The sequence below is a fragment of the Homarus americanus genome, unplaced genomic scaffold (assembly GCF_018991925.1).
Source record: "Homarus americanus isolate GMGI-L3 unplaced genomic scaffold, GMGI_Hamer_2.0 scaffold26351, whole genome shotgun sequence".
NCBI lineage: Eukaryota > Metazoa > Arthropoda > Malacostraca > Decapoda > Nephropidae > Homarus > Homarus americanus.
Window position 1 is genome coordinate 7,332,210 of NW_024724368.1, and position 24,661 is coordinate 7,356,870.

Genomic DNA, 24,661 nt, shown 5'->3' on the forward strand with positions numbered 1-24,661 from the left:
ACTCGCACTTCAAGCTCCGCCAACTCTTCTTCTGGATCCTCGTCCACGCTCTCGCTATCTGTGCCACTCAGAAAGTTCTGCAACTCATCCTTGGTGTTGGTGTAGTCGTTCAGGAGCTTAAACTTCTTTGCGGAGAATGCAGCCTTCAAGTTGCATGTCAACTCCTGGTCCATGGGCTGGATTAACGACGTAGTGTTGGGAGGAAGGAAGACCACTTTTACACTGGGGTGACGATCCAACAGTAGGGGTGAGTGTCCTGGTGCGTTGTCAAGGAGCAACAAAATGTTAAATGGAACATTATGTTGCTCGCAGAATTTCTTAATGTCGGGAACGAAAGTCGTCAAACCAGGAGAGGGACAGACCAGTGTACATCCACGCCTTACGTGCGGTTAGCCAGTGGACATTTAGCTTGGTCATGTCCATGTTCTTGTAGGCGTGCGGCTTGTGGGCTGTGTGGATCACCGACAACTTGAGCTTACAAGTGCCGGAGGCATTGGTGGTGAACAGGACGGTGATGCGCTCCTTCTGCAACTTCCGGCCCCGACACTTGCTGGCAGACTTGACAACGAAGGTCTTGGAAGGTAATTTCTTCCAAAACAGCCCAGATTCATCCATGTTGAACACCTGGTCGTCGGTGTACTGTCCTTCCTCCATAATGTCTCGTAAGAATGGAGGAAAATCCATGGCGGCAGCACGGTCAGCACTGGCTCCTTCACCAACAATGTTAATATTGGTTATCTTGTTGCATTTCTTAAACCCTTGCAGCCACCCAGAGGAAGCAGTGAAGGGTTTTGGCTCTGCAATTCCCATCTTGCGCGCCACTGATTTGTAGAGTTCATGGGCGTAGTCCTGCACTGCCCGCGTGTCGACCACCATGTTACTTCTTGCTTGACTAATCAAGTAGCTCACCAGTAAATTCTCAGTCTTGAGCAGCACCTTATTCTGACAATACTTCACCATTGAAGCACCTGCAGACTTTGTGATGCTCATGTGTTCTTTTATCTTGGCAGCATCCTTCTTGATTGTACGAATCGTAGATTCGTTAACTCCATGCTGGCACGCGAGATCAACTTGTCGGGTTCCCTTTTCTAATTCCTGGATGATTTTGTATTTTCCTTCGTAACTTAGGGCGCGTCGTATCTTCTTGGGCTTGGTCCAGGTAATTCAAGGTTTTTCTGGGGTGGTGGGGATCCAGCGGAAGCCATTGTTGAACAGATTAGCGGGCACAAGAGAGAACAGTATATGCGGAGACTGAGAACAATGAGACTGGCCCGGCTAGGTCAGTGGCTTCTTCCCTCACGTCATATTACATTAGACCAATCACAGCTAGCGGCGGAGGGAGGTAAGGATGTGTGACCCAATCACAGTCCGATACGTCATATGACGTCAGCGATAACGTAACAGCGACATACTGCGCACCCACCTTGCGCCGCTTCCCGTGTATGGTCAAGAATGTACCACGTGAATAATAATTGGCACGGCGCGTCTGGATCTCTTGCCGCGTAAATGATGCAATGAACCGCGTAATTAAAAATTTTCATTCTGGCAAGGTGCCGCGTAAATGACCAAACGCGTAAACCAAATCCACGTAAATCAAGACTATACTGTATTCAAGCCCTTTGATTGACTTGGCTGCTGAACTTGACATTTTGAAATTTATGATTGTCATTGATTCCTACTCAAGTATGAGTATTTTTTCCTTTATATTCTAAATACTGTACTGTAAACTTGTAGGCTTCTCTCAAGGTCAGTGTTGTAGTGAGGAAGTGTTAAGAAATTAATTATTTGAAGCCTTTGGATTCTAGAAAACAACAATGGAGCCAATAAAAGTTATGAATAAATGGCCATACTTACACTGAGAGGAAAATTAAAAACAAGAAAATGAAATGGCGGGACTTTATATTCTCTACACTTTCAGTACATGCATATTGGGTATCATCATAATCAACAGTAACTTTTATCGTATTTACAAGGCCTACGGATTGACGACACCTCATAATTTTCCAGTAATTGATAAGACACAGAGTGAGGGAGATTGAGCAGGACAATGTTATGAATAAAGTCAATGTTTTGCTTCTGACAGATCTGTTTCTGGAGTTACCTGACAGCACTGTCATATGTAAAGTAATAAAGATAAGCTGCATAATCAGCATCATATCCCATAGACTGATTATATATAAATTATATCAAAATACATAAACTAACATATGAAACTTTTTAATCACTTGAACACCCACATTCTGATTTTTCAAGTATATAGTTTACTTCTGGAAATTATTTTTATTGCCCTGCCCGAGCATCCTCAGATGACACAATACAAGGTGCATAAATAGTGGAAAGAACTGTAAACAAAATTTAGCATCAGATACAAGATGATAAGGAGCAATGTGTCCACTACATGAGTAGTAATAAATAAAGACTCAAGTTTAATGATCACGAAGAACCTAGAGAAACTGTTTTGATGTTAAATGTAATAAATTACTGGATGGATACAAAAAGGAAACTGCAGAAAAAAATCTCAAGTTTCCTCAATGGACAATGTAGGCTTCCGTTTTAACCAACCACTCTTTGAGTATGATAAATATATTTTTAACTGAGAATCACAAGACGGAAAGAATAAATAATAAAAAAATCATGCGGGTATAAAATTTTCAATATACTTTCCACTCTACATGACTGGTAATATGTGCAAGAAGAGAACTGAGAGGGACAAGACACACTGTGATATAAATGTACAGTCCTGGTCAGAAAAATGTCCAGCATCCAAACAACCCAAATCTAAATGGAAATTTAAAGAAATTTTTCATTTATTTTTACTTTTGGTTTTATGGACAATAAGCATAAATTTTGACATGAGAGTGCCAATTTGAACATGAATCTGGAAGTGTTATGTGGGTTCAAGTTACATCTTCTGAACCCAATACAAATTATGACTTAATGATATCAGGAATGCAAAAGTTTACTATTTATATCATGATGGATCACTGTGGTGTTGACTCTCTCTCTCACAGCAACATCCCTGATGTTAAATGTACCAGAGTGTAAGTGGGCGACAGATACATTTTAATTCCACTCAAGGTCTGCTCTCGTGTGATGCTGCTATATCTCCTAAAAGTACACATAACAAACTTCTAAAATTCCTTCTACAGGTTTGGTGTAAAATCTATTGGAAAATAAATATATTTAAAATCAGAGTTGATATAAAAGCAAAATCTTTTATATAGGAAGATCAACATGAGAACAGTCTTTGTGGTTATTTCATTACAATTCAAGAGAAAGCCTATTGCTGTGGAATGAGACCAACACAGAATAACAACAGGTAGGAAATCCTAGCATTGAAGAAATTTAGATGGATTTTGAAAATATAAGGTAAGAATAGTGTATTAGATATCAGATTTTGCCAAAACACTCACCAAGCACCTGTGGTTGAACTAATAACAAGTTAAATGTAGAACTCAAAATATGTCAAACCATAGCTGACTGGAGTGTGTCTTGATGAAAAATTGTTATACAATCATCCTCAAAATTTTCAAATACCACCTCTACACTATAGGTCTACATTCTTTAAATGACAAACATGTTATATGGACAACTCTGCAGTCTCAATTCCCAACAGCCCCTTCATATTTCCTCAACTGTACCTTCCTAGCCATAACAATTTTCAAATATTAACAATGATTAGAATGGATCTAATTCTAGATACAGTATTTATAAACAGAAGTTTTCTTCTAAATTTTCGAGTACGTAAGATATATTAACAATCAAATACGTATCTCATTTTTAGATGTACATATACAATATATATATCATCTAATGAGGAAGATAAATAGATTAGGCTCCACAAGTTAGCACGAGATGTATGTAAACTATCAGGGTGTTGAGCATGCCAACATAAACATTATACTGTATTTACTATCAACACCAAGACTCTTTATCTTCCACAAACCACAGCTGTGAGATGAGATGCACAAACATCCTTACAATGTATCAGTTCCAGTTTGTACATGGACATGCAAATCACGTACACAGAAAAGACGCACAAGATGAATGACTCTTTAATGCATATAAATGAAAATGATACTCTACAGATATCCACTGAAAATAATACTTATTGAAACATGAAATGAAACTTAATAAAGAAAATTTATGTAACCATAGAACATTTTCAGTAGTTAATAAATATCTAATACTTCTCTTCACATCTAGAAACTTTGACTTCTTAACAGTAACTTCCACAACTCATTTCTCAAAGTACTTATTGGTCTTGGTGCTCTAAAAATAAAAATATACACCAGTTCTAGATCATTTCCTACCCAACTTTATTATAAACATTTATCACTATTCAGTAACTGCAATTCCATTAAAATAATACTTTAAACCAAGTGCTAGAACTAATAAGTGGTCTTACTATAACAATCATCATTCAAGGATATATTTCACTAAGAATCCCCATGATGTTCAAAAACATGGTAAGTGTATTAATAAAAAGCCAATGTACTGTAGAACCAGCTCCATGTTGCCAAAATTTTATGATTCAGAAAAAAATTACAGTGTATCACCTAACACAAAGGGTCTGGAAAATAACTTCAGCACGCTACAGCTAAATAAATATTGGTAATGGAAATCCATCCACATTACAGTACATGAAAATATTAATTCAAGCAATAAATAATATCTGAAAAAATATTCTACTGTACATACAACACTACTCATCTATTTTAATTACAATTAGTAAACCTCATAAAGGAAAAATACAGAATAAAATAAGTTTATAAAACAAAAAACTCTAATTGGCACTGTTAAACTTAAATTTTATATGCTGATAGTGCAAAATAAATCAAATGCACTGTACAAAAAATACACTATACTAATCTTTCCATTTCATAGAGGCACTGGAACAATACACTATTTCCCTTGAAACATGAAGGACAAGGAAAAAAGAATTCCTCTGATGCTAGTTGCCTTTATGTGTACTGTACTGTAATCTCATAAATATAATAATATAAAAAATGCTTTCTGTTTCAGACTGAACACCGATGAATGATTAAAAGTTTCAAAAAAGTGTTCTGGTGCTGACATTCCTGGACACAGCACAGACAACACAAGTGGAATGTTTCTAAATACTATTTGATCCTTCTCTATGCCTGATTAATTATTTTTGCAATCTTGAGACCCTAAAAACAGCATTAATTACTGACAATGATCAAAATAAGAAAATACAATACCAACCAAGATTTAGAATGACAAAACACAGTAAAACCTTGCTGTTTTGCGCAAGCCTTCCACATACTTGGAAAATAATAAATAATAACCAGACTCTTCAGGACTAGATTTGCTGTTATACACAAACATACTGTACTGCACACTTAGAAATTAAAAATAAACATTACAGTATTAAACATACCCCATTTTGGGACTAGATCTAATTCGGAAGCAGGGTAAAAAGTCTAAGTTTATAAACACTGGATGAAACACCATCACATAAGCTCCTCAGGTCTTTAACCAGTGAAGTTATTGTGAAAAGTAATAGTAGTGGCTAGTACAGCACGGTCACAAAAATTTTAGGGCAAGTTGGTGGAAGGCATACAAGGAATTTTTATCCATTCCCAACTTTAAAGAGATCAGTGATTTATTCCGTAACTCATGAGAATCCCTATGAGTAACCCACAATTTCCTAAAAGTCACACATCCCTGAACAATTAAGAGTACTGAAGAGCAAGATTTTACCATAATAAAAATACACATGAATAAAAACTGAATATTTAGGAGTCTATTTATATAAATTACTTAAACATTTTACATTTTCTATATCATGAAAATCTGAGGTAAATCTGATCTTAAACCTCTAAAAACCATATACCATACACATTATGCCTTCAAGTAAGGATGTAGCATCGTCATCCACGATCTTGACCTTCTATACAGGAGAGTGTGACGGCTCAAGGTTGTGAGCCACTGCTCACTTGCACAGTTACCCTGCTGAGGCTGACTGATCCTTGCTAGTACTGAGCATGACTGGGAGAAGCATTCTGTGACATTCCTGGGAGGGGCAGAGAAAATTATCAAAATTCTCAGAATAATATAAATGATATCTTTCAGCATACAGTAAGCTCATGCCAAGCTGAATATTAAACATAGCACACAGAAGAGTGATACTATATATCAGTAAATGTGAATCAGAGCATTCCAGTGGTAATGAAACAGGAATGATTATACTGTACTGCATAAAATAAAATCTAAGCTTGAAATAGTGGTACAGATAGGACAAAGGACCATTGGCTGAGTATTTCTCTATGACTATCCTCATAATACAGTAAACCCTCATTTTTACATGAAGTTGCACCCCTAAAGCAATCATTTAGCTGAAAATTTTTTAATCCATAAGCAATGGGTAAACAGGTTTAGGTTCCAGGCACCACTGATGCTATCCATTACAGTAATTTTTACCTCCTATATACTGTACTATATTATAGGCCTCATATAGCATAAAGAAAAAAAATCATGAATACTACCACAGAGGAACACAATAAATCACAGAAAAGTAAAGTTGCCTACAATCTCTGCAGATGGCCTAGTGATGATGGTACTTATGGTAAGGTTTAGGTGTTATTAAAAAGGGCCATACTAGTTAACATTTCTCACACCCTGCAGGTGGTGATCATAGCCCCCACCTAACCATTTGCATATTTTTTCTCTGCTTGTCAGTAAATATGTATAGGTGCACATGTACAGTCCCCTTCACTAGTGCATTTACAGGGGCTCGTCTTATAAACATTCCATAGTATGTTTACTATTGCGAGTTCCCTTCTGTCGAATGTAAACAAACATAAGGCTGCAACCCTGCACAAAACATGATGAGCCCCTGTAAACACACTAGTGAAGGGGACTGTACATAACTGCATGCATGTGTAAAAATGTTTATCACTAGATGCCAAATGTTCACCACCACCATGCATGAAGTGACCAGCCCATCACAATATAGCCATCATACTCCATTGTGCCTGCCAAATAACACAATTGCATGCATCAGATCACCATCAACACCAGGCCACCACCAGGCATATTTTCACTACTTGTTTAGTTGCAAAACAACCCATTTGAGCAACAGTATATGATTTCACCTAGCACTTCACTTCACACCTCCTTACTATGTGACTGCCTTGTATATACCTATGCCACAGGCCAAGCAGATATTTGCATTAAGGAATACAGTATCAGAGAAGTGTTTTATGAGGAAAAAAAAGTGGCATACATAGATTTAGAAATAGCATAAACAAGACTGGGAGGCATGATATATGTACAAGATGAAATGGGAACTGCTGAATGCAGTTCAGAGTCTCTTAAGGAGGGTATTTGTTTTAGCAAATGATGAAAGGAAAACTGGTTACTACTGGAAGATGAGTAATGTTGCCATGGCAGTTGAATGCTTTTTTTTTATCTGTTAAAAGGGATGAAAGCAAGAATACTGGAGGAGGATTAGGTAAGTACTGTAAATAGGAAAACAAGGTGTGAATGCGAGGTGAATCAGAAGCTGTTTCCAGTAGATCTTACCCTGGTGGGCAATTCAGAAGAAAAATTACAATGTTAGTAAATGAGTCTGGAACATTGTGTATTAAGAAATATTTAATAGCATATGTGCAGTCATGAAAATAAGTACAGAAGGAAGACAAAGAAAATAATATCAGTTTGAATGAGGCAAAATGGATGCAGTGAGGTGTTTCAGATATCTGGGAGTGATTATATCAATTAATGAACAAATGAACAAGAAAAAAGGAAATAAATGGGGTGGTACTATTAAAAGCAAAGACAGTAAAAAATCTTCTTGAGGCCAAAGAAGTAAAAGAGTGATGGGCAGAGCATGTAGAAGAACTACTGAATACAATGACAAGGATAGATTAGGTAAGGAATGAAAAGGAAATAAAGATTGAACTACTAATTCTGGAATCAGAAGTTGAGGCAGCTATAACCAAAATGAAAAATGATAGAGCTTGTGGGGTTGATCAGCTTATGGCAGAATTTATAAAACAAATGGGCAAGAATGGGATCAAATGTGTGACTAAAATGTGTATTCCTATACAGTATATTTCAAATGAGACTTTCCCAGTAATTAAAAAAATATATCAATATTTGCATTATTATCTTTTTTTTTCTTTTTACGGGGATGAGCCCACCCAGGCACAGGTCACTGACCCACATCGGGGCCTGGGGGGTGAAAAATTTAATAATAATAATAATAATAATAATAATAATAATAATAATAATAATAATAATAATAATAATAATAATAATAATAATAATGCATAGTAAATAAAATTTATAATAAAAAATACAAAGTTGAAAATAAAATTATAATAATAATAACACTAAAAATAAAAAAATAAAAATAATAATAATAATAATAGTGGGAAACAATATATATGTATGTTGTGTTGTCAATAGTAAGAGAAACAATTGAGACCCTGCAATTGTGTGTAAATGAGGCAGAAAGTCAGATCAGCAACTTGAGACTTGGTCACAATTTTCGTGATGCCATATGGCAGCAGGGTCTACCATTAGACAACACATTATGCTTCCAATATCTTCCCAGGCGGTAGTACCTCCCTGTTTGGTAGCTACCTACTACCTAAAAGCCAGGAGCCTTAGAGTGCATCCAGTTTAGAACAATTAGCTTAATATGCCATGCCTGCAAAGCTATACAGGGTACTTATAATGTCCATGTGTGAGAAAAGGCAAGACATAAACACAAGACACAACTACCACTTAAAGTAGGGGTCCTTCTTTTTATTATGCTGTTAAGAGGTACTATCATAAGATTCTAGGACTGGTCTGTCCTGTGACTTGTTGAGTACTGAGGACTAAGGACTTAATGTTGATAGCAGATGGTATTGATGAGGTAATTGAAAATTTAAGAAATGGAAGGATGAAATGGAGCCAAAAGGTATGAGAGTGAATGTAGTTAAAACAAAATTAATGATTAGTGGCATGGAAAATGGTCATGTGCTGTCTGATAGAAATATAATGGCAGCAATTCAATAATGTGTACAGAATGTGGAAGATAGGTACACAAGTAGTGTAAATTGCAGACTGCAGGATGTTTCTATGTGTTGTATGTACAGGCAACCATGTGGCCTTAGCAAATCTAGAGAATCTAGACATTGTAACTATATCCCTGGACAGTATTGATGGGTTCTTCTACTTGGATGACATGATCAGTGCTGGAGGTGGTGCTGAAGCTTGCTCAGTTGCAAAAGTCAATCATGGCAGGAAGAATTTTAGAGATTTGCTGCCTTCAACGTTTAAAAGACCTTCTCTTCATGTGAAAGGAAAGATGTATGCAATCAATGCGAGACATGTGTTGTTGTATGGCAGTGAAACACGGGCAGGTAAAGAGGATTATTACATACATAGGCTTGAGCGGGCTGAAATGAAAATGGTTACTTGGAAATGTAATGTGACACTGAAAGATAGAAAAGCCTGTTTAGAACCAAGAGGGTGGTATCTACTTGGAAATGTAATGTGACACTGAAAGATAGAAAAGCCTGTTTAGAACCAAGAGGGTGGTATCTAGAGTATTGGCAAAGTTTTTGCAAGGAGGTAGGCTGAAATTGTTTGGGCATATGGAGAGAAAGGATGAGACAAACTGGGTCAAGAGATGTCGAGTTTGAATGAGGAGGAGGAGAGGGGGGCAGGGGGGAATCAGGGTAGACCAAGAATGACATGGGGAGAGGCTGTAAGAAATGACTGGATAAGATCCTAACGAAAGAGGTTACAAGAAACTGTGTAGGTTGGAGAGCTGCCATCAGGTAATCATAGCAAGCATAGAAAATTACTGCAAAACATGTTCAAGTATACTATTCAAGTTTTTAAAACTTGAGAGGCACTGCCAAAGCTCCCACTATATGTAATAAGCCATTAAAATGACTGAAAACATATACAGTACACAGATCCTATCTACAATAACTTATAGAAAAATAGCTTATCTTATAAAGAAATATATAAAATAAAATATTGTAACAGTAATTAAAAATCAATCAAACATGAATAGTATGTCATAAACTAAATCATAAAAATGGGTAGCCTGGGAATACCACTGTAGTGCTAGGTGCTGCAAGAGATGGTCACTGTTGAAATTTACTTAATGTTTTATCTACAGTACAGATCTATGACAGCAGACAAATCAAACTTTACCAAAACATAAAGTACAGAAGAATAACGGACTCAAGTTATTTTTACTTTAAAAATATAATAAATACAAGAGGTGGGAAGTGGTGTTAAGTAGAAAATCACATTGATCAGATTTAAAGTCTGGATTTGAGCCTGTATAGATTAGCCTTGACTTAGGCTATTGTAGTGTAAGTACAGTAGGCCTAAATACAGTATCCAAAAACTGAAATGCATGAAAAAAAATGCAAATGACCCCAAGGTTTTTGGATAAATGTATTCTCGACCTACAGTACAGTATATTATACAGCTAACTCGTGTTTTACGCGAGTTTGATTTAAGTGTTTTTGGAATAACATGACTGTTCAATTAATACCAAAAGCTAATTTACGCGCACCTATTTTTTAAATAATGTGCTCAAAACAGTTTAAATTCTGCGTGCGCATTCACCTGGTTGCCTGGCAGTGGAGTCGTGTGTGATGCCTGGTGAGGTGCTTGTAAGTTATTACTATAAGTCGCAGTCATATCAACATAAACGATTTTGATATAATTACCGGTATTAATAATAATAATAATTATAATAATGTAATAATAAAGATCAATACTACCGTACTAATGATGAAGATAATGAAGTATTTTGTACAACAACTGTGACGACGTCAAGCAAGCTTCCCGCGTAACGCTTTCTCTGTTCACACCAGCACTACTTTTCCTCTGTGCTCTCATTTGCATTGTGTGTTTATCAAGTACCTTTTTAGTGTTAAACGCTGTTTTCCCCATTGAGCACATCTGAAAAACATCCATCTGCCTCCTCTGGGGCGCCTAAAGCTAAAAAGGCACGAAAAACAATCGCAATGGACGTGAAATTAAATATGATCACCCGTTTTCAGAGAGGAGAGCGTGTGTCGGAGGTTGGCCGCGTGATTGGTTTAAGTGAGAGCACTGTTCATACACTGTGCGGTATATGATGGTTCCCCTAACCCGTACCACTTACATGTATTCTTATGGGAAAATTATGTTTAATTTACGCATTTTTGAATTAAGTGGTGGTTTTCAAGAACGTAACCCCCGCATAAAATGAGAGGTGGGCGTATTACTTTCACCCATTTTTTTAAACATTCAGGGCAGTAAATCAGAAAAGGAATCCTGAGCAAAACTGCTATTCAGGTTTGACGAGCCCATTTGTCAGATAACTTAAAAGTAACCTGATGTATATATAAACAACGCATAGGGTTTGTTAAATTGTAAAATATAAGTATTCTTCACTCGTTTCACAAAACCTTATTTTTTACAATTTAGCAAACCCTGTGCCTTTTGTCCATTAACAAATATTTTTCCCCCTACATGAACAGAGTAGAAAAAAGAAACCTGAACAAAGAGAGAAAATAATCAGGATCCCTTCAAGGTATCTGGGTATACTGAAACAAAAAATAAAAATACTAGTCCTAGCACTAGAAAATGTTATATGACTAAGAGCTAGGATTTACTTAACACATCAGGAGCACATGTAAGAAACTGAATACTAAAAGAATTCTACAGTTCTGAATCTACCCCCAAGTGATTGAATAATGACTAAATGTTGTGTACATAACAGTGACTTCCTAAAAGGTGCAATCAGCATGGCTCATGTTTTGACAAAATCAATACACAACTTCAATTTCAACAATAACCAGCAAAGAGTAAAGATAAAATTAATCAGTCTGAAGCATTTTATAGTCATTTTGCCATACGCTGAAGTGAATGTATAATTATGCATTACAATATAATTTCTACATCAGTGACATTCTTGTGCATCAGTCACACAGTTATCAATACCCTGTACTAATCAATCACCAAGATATAAAGAGCAGTAGCAGGAGAAAGGGGGCACAGAGAATTTTCTGTACACTCTATAAGTCTGAAGGGGTAGAGAAAACACTTGCACTGTTTTTTGTAACTTCTGAACTTACTTCATAATTGAATTAAGCTATTTCTTTGTTAATCACATACTTAATAAAGCTTCTAATTAACTCTCTCATGCACGCAATAAGTTTTTAAGTTTACAACAAAAGTCATATGGAACCACTCACGTGTGGTCTGGTCATCTTCATTCTATGGCCAATTAATCCCACAAGATCTTTTTTTTTTTTGCATGATTTATACATTATTGACTTTGTTACTGTTTTGGCTTAAACATAACAGGGTGAAAAGGTATTAAAAGAAATTATTATTTGTCTGTAATTTCCTATAGCATAGTATTATACAGGGGTAAAACCATTGCACCAATAATGCCAAAACAAATTTGAAAAATTAAAAAAAATCAACAGAGAGCTATACTGTATCTTCTGATACACTACTGTATTACCCGCAGTGACTAAATGACTAAAATACTTCAGCTGGGCACTTAGGTTTACTTTCTGTACAGTACAGTACATTGAAGACTGCATTACATATCTTTTCTATCATCTCTGGAGTACTTAGGACTAATGTTGTGTACTGTTGTCTGGTATCTTTTACAAGCCACTTGGATCACTTTTGCAGCAAAATGTGTTAACCCCTCATTCCAATGGACATATCTATGGGAGATGATGTTTACTTTCCAGTTTATATTTAACCTATACAGGCTGAACCTCCTTCATCCAATTTTTCATGAATTGGAAACTCTAATGGTCTGGACATTTTTGAAGACATAATGCCTAACAACTGGCACTTGATATTATCATTATTTTTTAAATTTACTCAACTTCTGATCATGTCATATGAGTGATGTTGATCTGACTTAATATAACAGTATTTAAATTCAGTGGGTGAAAATTCATACAGTACGTACACAGTATAAATGTTTACAAAGGATAACACAGAAAGTAATAGTAGCTCTTATTTCCAATGTTTGCCAACTTGTGAATGCGTAAGTTATTTTACAAAATTAGATACTGTACGTGAATTTGGTGTCCTTATTTTTTCGTAAATTACAAAAAACTTTCCTGACACACTTCAAGTTTAATAAATGTAAAATATTAAAAAAAATATTATTATTGTGACAGAATACAGAAAGAGACAAAAGTATCTTAAAGCCAAAACTAAATATTAAAAGAATAAATCATACCTCATAAACGCTAAGGTTTTATGATGTTGGAACCTCGCAATGGCAATACTCAATGACGCTTCATCAAATTCATTTGAAAATCATTGTACTGTACTGTATCTTGAAATAATACTTTTTTCTCAATCTATAACCCTCTATTGCAAAACTGAGATAATAACTAAGAACTTTAATGCTACTGTGGAGTTGCGATAATTTGGAAAATAAATATTTGCAGGTACCTACCTCTATTACAACCTCTTCTTTTTTTTCAGTCAAGTATTCATAATTTGTGGCCAAGCACCAGCTGCTGCAGCATTTATTCACACAAAAAACCATTAAGTTGTGATCCCTTTTCAATACTTTAATTTGACTTAGAAATAAAGAAAATATAATACTACAGGGTATAAAACTATAAAATATGAGAAGTGATAAATAGGGAGTGAATTGTGTGTGGGAGGCAAGGCAATTGGGTGGTGAATTGAACTTCCCTCTCCCCCCAATCCTGAGCGCTTGGCACCCCTCAAACTTCATTAACACTGTACAATATAATACAGTGAACCCTCAAAGATTCAGACCTGGTACATCCAGATTTTAGAAGATTCAGACAAAATTTGGGGGTTCTGGGGGCTAAGAGGCCTCCTGAGAAGCATTCCAAAAACAGAGCAACGATCATCTTAGGCACGTGTGACAAAGATGTCAGCGCACAGGACACAGGTGCCTGAGGCGGGAAACATGAACAGAGTTGTTAACTATTTGTGGAAATATTATTTCACTCACCCTAGTAATGATACAATGTTTCTTATTAAGTTATCATAGGTAAATGAATGGTTTATATAATTTGTTTACCACTGTGCCTGTGACTGTTTTCAAATTAGACTAAAGATAAGTATTTCTCCCATATGTACTATTTTGATTGTACGTCTGGCAACGGGAGAGAGTGAGTGTCATCTACTCTTGTAACTCTGTTCGCTCCCTGCCATAGTTCACTCGATTTACTGTTATTACTAGTGTTTACTGATATAATAGTGCTTAATAGTAATTAATCGTGGCATTGTAGCCAGGTTAACTCCTCACTGTAGCCACCAGGCTGTGAGGTGTTATGGTTGTTTTTCAACTCGTATTTTCAGGTAGATATACGTAACTTTCTTCATTTCTTTTTACTCGGTTACATGCACACACCATCCTACATACATATACAGTATATGTATTGTGAAAAAAGTATAAGAAATATTTGTCCTAAGGGCAAACACATAATGGGAGAAAAGCGCGAAGTGTAGGGGGTGGGGAGAATTGCTAGGGAATCGGCATCCCAGCTGGTCTTCGTTACTGTGGTGAAGCAAGGAATGCATAAAAATGGAGACTGTGTTAAACTTTCATTTGGCTTTCATTTACTGATTAGGCAATATAGTTTTTTGTAACTTATTTATTGGTATTATTTTTATTTATTCCTTACATTTCCTGGTACCGTATATATTATTTTAAGAAAACTATGGCTACAGGGGGGAAATACACACAAAAGTTTTTTCCTAAATACTCCCTGCTAAAGGGGGGGGGCACCTTATATGCCATAAAATACAGTATACAGGTTGTACCTCTCTAGTCCGGCAACCTCGGGACCTGACCGATGCCGGACCATGGAAATTCACCCTTTTCCTGGATAGATAGTGACTTGTGCTTATGCTTGGAAGCACTAGCACCATTTTCTCTGCATCATGGTCTCTTTGAAGACATATTGAAGGGTTAAATGTCGTATAGTAGCTTCTCAAATTTCGCGAGTTTTTAATTCTCAACGTATTTTATTGGAACACAAAAAAATAAATAAATCAAAATTTGGACGGCGGAAACTTGAATTTCGACGGGTTTGAACGGCCCGCCAACGTGCAGACGACGTGCATAATCGTGTAAACAGCGTCATTTCTCTTATGTACAAAAGATTCATTATTATTTATTACTGAATGTCTTTCTATTGAATTAATGTTTATGTGTGCAAAATGAGCAATACAATTCATTAATAATACGTAGAATATTAAAACACACTTGGAAATGACACAGCATTGTTTTCGTTGATTAGAAAACCAGTGACTGACTGGTTCTACATATAAAACTAAAGAAAATAAGACCCTGGTTGTAGCTGTATTAAATTAATATGGTTGTTTTAAGTCATGTTATTTAATGTTAATAAATGGAACAACAGAAGTAGCTAATGATAATGGGAAAGAAAAAAGAGAGATCGCGTATGTAAGTGCGCACACGTGAAAACATATCGTCATTACTTTACATAAGAATATGAAAGCAACACTTATTTACTGTTCATATATATTTTAATTAATGTTTCTGAATTTGTTTTTATTGAATTAATGTTTGTGTGTGCAAAATTAACAATACAATTTATTAATAATACGTGGAATATTAGAGGAGACGAGACGGCTGCCGGCATTGTTTATGTTAAAGCTTACGAAACCAGTGACTGATTGGTTCTACACATAAAATTGAAGAAAATAAGACCCTGATTTTAGCTGTAGTAAAATTAATGTAAAAAAAAAATATGGTTGTTTGAAGTACCTGTAATGTTATTTAATGTTAATAAATGGAACAATGTAAGTAGCTAACCATTAATGGTAAAAAAAAAAAAGTGAGACTGCGCGTATGTAAGTGCGCACATGTGAAAACATATCGTCATTACTCTACATAAGAATATGAAAGCAACACTTATTTACTGCTCATATATATATATATATATATATATATATATATATATATATATATATATATATATATATATATATATATATATATATATATATATATATATATATATATATATATATATATATATATATATATATATATATATATATATATATATATATATATATATATATATATATATATTTTTTGAAGGGTTAAATGTTGTACTCTGTATAGACAAGCACACGATGCACACACACAGACAGAGAGAGAGAGAGAGCAGCTGAACTGCCGGATGTAAACAAACCTTAATTTGTCGCAGCTTTTTTTTTAAGGGAATTAGCCCACCCGGGCATAGGTCACTGACCCACATTGGGGCCTGAGGGGCAAAAATTTAATACTTCTGTACTCATAATAATAATAATTCAGATAAGTAAAAAAAAAAAATTAAATAAAAAGAAAAAGAAAAAAAAAAGGCTGCCTATCTACCTATTGGACAAAATAAAATCGTTCCGAACCACAGGAGTTTCCGGACCACAAAATGCCGGACTAGAGAGGTACAACCTGTACTGTAGTTTTGGTGTTTTTTTATTTCATTTATCGTTTTTATACATTTAGTACATTCACCGGAAGATTAGGAAAATTGGCTTTTTTGGACAGGTGGTTTAGTCCGGATCTTCGAGGGTTCGCTGCATTAGGTAATTTCACCATAATTCCCATATTATTTAGGTTCAGTTGATACAGTATCAGAGTCATAAAACATCATCATAGGGTAATCAACCCCCCACCACCACCACCAAAAAACAAAAAAAAAATACCACTCTCCACCCAAGTTGAGTTATTCTGAGATATTAAATTCCTGGTTCATTGTTTACAAAGTGCGGTCACAGCCACCCCAGCGAAAGCCTATCTCGATGTTGTTGTACTGGCGCAACTGACATGATGATTATGTGAATGGAAGGAGCTGTTTATATAAAGTTCAATATCTGTGATGTTTAGTGTTTATTAAAGCATCATAAAGCTTTTAGGGCTCTTGTACCAAACTAATACTTTCCAATTAAACCAATTAAACTATAATTCGAGATTTGATAATTCACGATGTCTTCTGTTACCGAACAAGCAAATTATCGTGACTCCACCGTATTACATAAAGTGCTAAATACCGCTGTTACCGAGTGCAAGAAAGGTAAATAAACTATTACGAGTACTGTACTGTGTTATGGTTCTCCTAAGAAATTTTTACCTTATACTTTATATGCAAACTTCCTTGAACCAGAAAATATTATGATCCATCTCTGCTCAGGTCCCAAGGTTGCTGGACTGGAGAGGTTTAACTGTACTTAGCAAGATTTAATTCACATATCTACCAGAGGTTTGCTAAGGTAATTCCAAATAGTAAAAATACTCAGAACAAAAATGAGTCACAAAATCATTATTCTTATTTTACTCCAAAATACTGTCTAATCATCAATATTACTTATGCCAATCTTTTCAATAAGCAAAATTAACAATAGCTCTACCTGTATGTTATACCCTTTCTTGTCCCATAAATGATTAAGTAAAAGCAGCACAGAAACGGACAGACTTTATTCAGTTACTCACTGTCCAAATCTCCTAAATGCTTTAGAAAATCAACTACTTCTCCTCAGCAACTGAAAAAAATGCAATTAATAGCATATCACCCAGATTCACAGGTATAAGAAAAATTAAGCATTATCATACCTGCTGCTGAGATAACAATAAAACAAGGATAGTCACTAAAAAGCACTGCTACCTCCAACATATTGGCAATATAAAATAAAGGAATGGGCTCATGCTTATTACTAAAATTTTCAATTAGTTGAGCAAAAATCAATATCACAGAAATTATATGTACCGCATTTGCCAATGTACAAGTTGAACCAGCGTTAATTTGACCAACTTTTCAGCTAAAAATTCATGTTTAGAATTATTGGTGCCCCAAACACTGATCATCTACTGATTTAGGGCTCACCACATAAGCAATGTTATAATAAATACTGGTAATAAATAACTGCTGTATGATAACATGAGATGCACTATAGTGATATGAGCTAATTTGAAGGTCTGAGTCAGGTCATTTACCAGCAACTTTGCCTGACTTGGGTCTGGCCCCAATGGACTAACCAGAGGCAGCTGTGATGTCAGGTCACTGTCCTATAGCCTCTTTAAAAGGCTCCTCCTAGCCTTTCACACTCATTCAGATAGCAAGGCTAGTGACCCTTTCAAAATCTTCTCATAGCACCCTAAGAAACATGAACATACAAAACTGGCCTCAAGCTAAAGATTGTAGCATAGGTTCAAAGTATGTATAACCTATGGTCTTAATAGAATGTAAACACTGAGATAGAGGAATCAAACTGGCAACCACTTACACTGGAGATCATTCACCTCAAAATGTGCTTGGAATTTAAGGTACGACAATTCCTTGTTAAGGAGATTTTTGGTGGGCTTCGAAGACCAACTTATACACCAACAAATACAGTAATTACTTTGTAAATAAACATTGAAAATTCACATCGAGTATCTACAAAGGGCTAAATACCATAACCATGAAAATGCAAACAAAGAACTCAGTAACAAAACTAAATTTCAGAATGGGAGCAAGATCATACTTCAAGGAGATTACCACCACTTTATAAATAACAAAAAGTGCACAACTATACAATACAGTACTGTATATACTGTATGTCAAGTTATTGGTTTTCACAGGTAATTTTAGTTAAGTGTCCCTCTGTGAGCTAAAATGTAGCATTTGCATAAAATCGTAAAAAAAAAAATATTTATTACAAATTTGATGCACCTCATTGTTAGCATTTCAACAGTTTGGCCAAACTGCTTCCAAACTCAACCTGGAGTTTTAAGGTGCAGGAGATGATGTAAGTTCAGTGCATCCGAAATTACTGTACAGTATAGTATCAAGTTAATGCAATTCCAATCTTTTTTTCTTGCAAATCTTTTCCTGCAATGTGATTTATAAAGGTGTTTCTGTTCCACAATATGGCCACAATGCATTCATTTAATTCACAGTCATTTTACACAATATCCCAGTATTATACATTACTGTACTGCAGTATCATGTACGTACGTACGTGTGTGTGTGTGTGTGTGTGTGTGTGTGTGTACAGTGAACCCTCACTTTACGCGGTCAATTGAACCCACGGCGGCCTGCGTAAAGTGAGAAACGCGTAAAGTGAACAACATAACATATGGGATTAATTGAAATAGAGACCGAGCTGACCCCCAAACTCCACTTTTTCAGACACAATACCTACGTTGTAGTAAAAATAACTTCTTAATTTTATGATGGTATGCACACACAATTAATAATTAAGAGAAATATCAATAATATTAGGTTTTTCAACACTTACATTTGTAGAAAAGATGGCTGGGCACACGGGGATGGGGGGTTGGTTCCGAGGCAGAGGGCAGATTATTGGCCCTCACCTGTATCACTTGTATCAATTGTATCACTATCCACCACAGAGGCTTGCAGGGCCTCTTTGTCAAACCCCTCAAAGTCCATATAAGTCCATATCCTCACTATCATTATCACTATCACTGACTTGGGCCGGCTGTGGTGGGTGAAGAACTTGGTAAGGTTTTGATGACTGGGCGACCTTGTGCGCACCCTGCTCGCGCCGCTCTCCGCGTAAAAGGGTACACACACCGCGGAAAGTGAGCATTCCGGTTTCGGCAGGGTACCGCGTGAACATGGAAACGCGTAAAGTGAAACCGCGTAAAGCAGGGGTTTACTGGAGTTTGCACTTAACAAAAATTTTAGTAATCATTTTGTACATTATTTTGAGTACATGTACAGTACAGCTTTGCCCTTAGGACAGTGTGTGCATGTAAATGAGTAAAAATAAATGAATAAAGTTACACATTTCGAGCCAAAAAAATAAGTTGAAAAACTTTATGTAGACAGAGCTTGGATGGCTAAATTTTAGAATGACCAATAATTTTAACATAAAAAATGCAAAACTATTCAAGAACACAAATTTCTTGATATTTACTCCACTGGAAACAAATGCAAACATAGAACCGATTACTGTATTGGCAGACTAGCTAATCGGCTGATGCGCACAACAAAGCATGTTTCTCCTAAGGCTTTCGTTAATCAAAGTTTTGTTCGTTAATGAAACTGAAAATCCTTATGGGAGCTAATTCGTTTATCAAAATTTCATTAATTGAACCATTCGTTAATCGAGGGACCACTGTATACTCATCTTACTGTCATAAGAAAATTCTTATTTTTGGGGGGGTATTTTGTTTAACCTACATACAGTATTGCTCTAAAGTCAATCTTTTCCAGTGCTTTCATCCTGCTTCTTCCTCTAACAACCAAAGTCCATGTTTAACAATTACAAAATATTGTAAATTTAACTAGAGTACTGTAACTACTCTCCTATATACCAACGTTTCATCTTCTGAATCTATCTTTCTCATCACACACTGCCTAATATACCCATTACTTTCTTTCTTCCAGATACTTCTTGACTCAACTAATTACCTATTGTTTCATTCGCTAACATATTTCATCCATTTTAACAAAGGGGTAAGCAATGATATCCACATAGAAATCTTGTCCTACAGTATATGCAGTTGGACCTCATTTCTAGGTGCCCTTTGGAACCAGGCCAAAGGTGCTTTATAAGTAGGATTTAATTATAAAAAGTTTTTGCGATAGTTTGATGAGCCATTATTCATAGGGAGATCAGTTGGTTACATACACATATTAAAAATTAATTCCAAACTTTATAACTCATAAAACAAATACATGTAATTTGACTTTTTTGTTAAGTTACCCAATGATTGACTGTGCTGTTTGATTAATCACACAGGTCTTATAATTTGTAATAGCTTTGAGTGAGCACAGATAATCAATTGAAATTACAATTCCTCAGTAGTTGGGAAAAGTTTTACAGAACAATGTACATTGTGTGTGACCTGTAGGGTGTGCATCGTTCTTTAAACATGAGTTCTAAAATATTTGGCTCATTGTAAGAGACTTTATATATCGAGTACAAATCATGCTTTTACTGTAGTGATCATAATAACTCGGGACTTGTTATCACCAGTGCCTCATAGATAGATCAAACTATACATCAGTAGGCAACTAGTGAACACCATTATCAGTCACCAATATTATTTACTTAAGTATTCATCAAGTTTATCACTAACTGGTTTTACCAATAGTATGCCATAAAAAGCTACAAAACAAAGAAAAATAGATGGATGATTAAAAATAGACATGTATTAGAGTACAATACTGTACCACTATGTGGGAATGAAAACTGAATAACTCATCAAGGTATTATGCCAAAGCTGGGGACAATTTAGGTTGGTTTGAAGCCTAAGATGTGAGGAATAGCTGAGGTAAAAGGCAAGAAATGTCTAGATTTTACCATTTATGGCAAAATCCACATGACAGGGTTTTAAGGATAGTAAACACTACTTGAATGTGAGAGCAAAGTGTTTAAGATAGTAAATGTAATTCTTTACATGTACAGGGAATTAACATTTGTGTGTCAGGCACATCAAAGAAGCTACTTGGGATGATCTTAAATGTTGTGCTCTCCACTTATTATTATTTTTTTTAATATAATGTTCGGAACCTTAAGAAAACAAAGAGATTATCTTGACAAGACAGAGTATAACACTGCAGCAAAAACATTCTGCATACTGTATAACTTTCACCAAAGGATAGAATTCTACCAATGAGGAACATACATGTCTAAAATTAGCATTGAGCAATGATGTATATGAAGACAAATATTATTTAGTAAAATTACACCTTACACAAAATTAATGCTATAGCCAAGCCAGATCTCATAAATCCAATAATGCAAATGTGAAAAAAAGTTGAAAAGAGAGCATAAGCTCATCACACAGCCTCATTCCTACACATAATGGTTCACTTGCTTACTTAAGCCACAAGCTAGGCTTCAATTCCACATGCATAAACCCACAAAAAATGGAGAAATAGCAAATTGTGTTCGTTATTTGTCTTTTCTCACGCGCTCAATTCTAATCATTATATTTTCAGATAGGAAACATGACAAATCATACCCTAATTTCTGTAAAACAAAACCTTCAAATATTAATTCCTGAGCAAAATATATACATTGGCATATGGTGCTTAGGCACTAACAAAATGTTCTTCCTGAAACCTAACAGCAACTTGAAGATTAAGAATCTTGCTAACCTTCTGAAGCATCAATAACAGCCATACCTGGTGTATAGGTTGGCTGATTGCTTATATTAAGAGAAGTGCTCTCATTAGCTGATCCACCCATGGCAAAAGGATTGGTTGGATTAGTAGATGTGGGCTGTGGTGGAGGCATGGCAAATACAGGCTGGCCTGCTCCTGCACTGCTCTCACCTGGTCCACCTGGAGTCCTAAGAACGAAGAAAATAAAGATAAGAATACTATATATAAGAGAAAAATGTAAGAAGCATTATTTTATCTAAAATAATTACTTCAGAAATAAACTATAATTTCTGATATTTCAAAGGCTATAAATTATAAAGAATTATATAATGTATAAACAGTACAGGGTATTTGATGAACTTTACTGGGTGTGCATCCATGAATTATCTTCACATTCATGATAAATGTGCATTACAGTCACAATCTTCAAAACTATTTACTTATGTACAGTCACGAAAAAACTCTCTCTTCTCGGGAGGGACAGGGCAAGGATCATATACAATAAGGACACACCGCTTTAACATCATAAACTTTAGCTCTGCCCCATTCAATGATGTCATGCTACCTGTAGTGACCACAAGGACTACGTCCTTGCCTTGGTTGACATTTGATCGTTTCATTTTTTCTTTAGAATACACGCAAGGCTAAAGTTTTTCTGTGGCCAGATATAACAAGCATAATAAAAAAAAGGGGGGGGGGGATTTTTTTACAAGAAAACACCCAGGGTGTGTCGGGCATTTCACTGATGACATGGACGAAGCAACCCAATTTTTGAGCTTATTAGCAATGTAAAGAAGATACTGCCTTACAACGCATACAGTAAGTCCTCGCTTAACGTCGGGGTTACGTTCCTAAAAATGCGACGTTATATGAAACAACGTTCAGCGGATCAATTTTCTTCATAAAAAATAGATAAAATACGGGAGTTACGTTCATGAAATACATACAGAAAATCATTGCCATTTCTATAGAAAATAGTGCATACATATACAACTACAGTACTGTACTAAGTTTGTATTGGTACTCACCGATGAGCAGAGGTGGTAGAGCGAGTGTGTGGTGGGTAGTGAAGCAGAGGAGGCGGATGGTGGGAGGGAGGAGCGTGGCGGGAGTGGAGGAGAGTGGGAGCAGAGGAGGGCAGGAGAGGAGGAGGGTGGCGAGTCACTGAGACTGCGCCAAGCCGAGAGAGCGTAGCGGGGCCAGACGAGAGAGGGTGATGCGCCGTAGAAAGTACAGTAGTCTGTGACGACGTAAAACGACGTAGTATCGGATCACCGGGACGTTATACAAATTTTTGGTCTCAAAATTTTAGCGACGTAGTACCAAAACAACATTAAGCGGGACGATGTTAAGGGCGAACTTACTGTACTTAAGAAATAGTGCAAGTTTCTCTAGGCGTTAAGCATCACGACTGTTGCTGGTGAATTAAGTGATGTAACTCTGGTTTTTGTTATATATATATATATATATATATATATATATATATATATATATATATATATATATATATATATATATATATATATATATATATATATATATATATATATATATATATATATATATATAATATACTTTTTTTGACATGGCAAGAAGAATGTCTCGTGGTCTTCTGTATGAACTGAGATTGACTGACATTGCAGAATTAAGAAACAAGAAATCTTCCCTAACATCTTGAAACGAGCAATGTTGACACCTGAAACCCACGTACAATACAGATGTACTTAACTTTAATTTTTTCAGGATTATTAATATGTTCAGAGTTCTTTTTGGGCACGTATAGCAAGATGAATGTCTCACCTTCTTGGAGTTACCTGGATATCGACAAACATTCCAGAACTAAGGAGATAAAAGAAATATGAACTCTCTTCAAACAACTTCTCGGCTAGCCTAATGTGTTTATTTTATCGGAGCGCTTGCAGGCATTTATCCATTTACCACAATTTTTCTATCTCTGGTATATTTGTGTTACTTGATGTGCTCTCTGATTGGGATCTCAGCTTTGCTGGTGCACCCTATATTGCACAAATAACTATAATTGTCACGGGACCAGACACGGAGGTTATCAGATGATGCGTGTTTACAACAGTGGCATCACCAAGCTGTGCATTGTGGGTAAAACAAGTGCCCAGTGAACTATCCTTACTGTCTCAACTCCTTGGCATGGGGGGTCAAAGAATTTTGAATGAACACTGCGACTCTTGTTCTCTCGGTGGGGTTGCCAAAATCCTTCGTCCGTTACGTCATATTTTTCAACACAATTTTGTATACGTAGATAGTTTTTTTGAGTGACTGTACATAAAAAAGGAGCATTATTATTATGCAAACTGTCAAACAAAAAAATTTACCTGAATCAACTCATTTATACTTTTCATTTAAATGGGCAATTAAATATTCATGCATGAAGCATACAGTGCAGTATCATTACATGGTAAGACAGTATATCACATGCCACAAAAACTTGCAAAATCTGAGTAAGACTTATTTGAACTACTATAATAGTCTTGCAGGTAAAA

The 24,661-nt window shown here is 35.7% G+C and overlaps 1 protein-coding gene across 15 annotated transcripts in view; it reads right to left on the minus strand.

Moving 5' to 3' along the window:
• Window positions 1–1,882: 1,882 nt before the first annotated feature.
• The window catches only part of LOC121864252 (dnaJ homolog subfamily C member 5-like), a 102,941-nt gene continuing 80,162 nt past the window's right edge, over window positions 1,883–24,661 (minus strand). For 14 of the 15 annotated variants that reach the window (XM_042363315.1, XM_042363316.1, XM_042363329.1 and 11 more), the window contains 2 exons: window positions 22,167–22,333; window positions 1,883–6,040 (listed from right to left, as the gene is read on the minus strand). In XM_042363315.1, the coding sequence (XP_042219249.1) occupies window positions 6,000–6,040; window positions 22,167–22,333 (208 nt within the window). In that variant the 3' untranslated portion in view covers window positions 1,883–5,999. Of the gene's footprint in view, window positions 6,041–17,515; window positions 17,566–22,166; window positions 22,334–24,661 lie in introns of all 15 variants that reach the window. The other variant, XM_042363318.1, reaches the window with a different exon arrangement.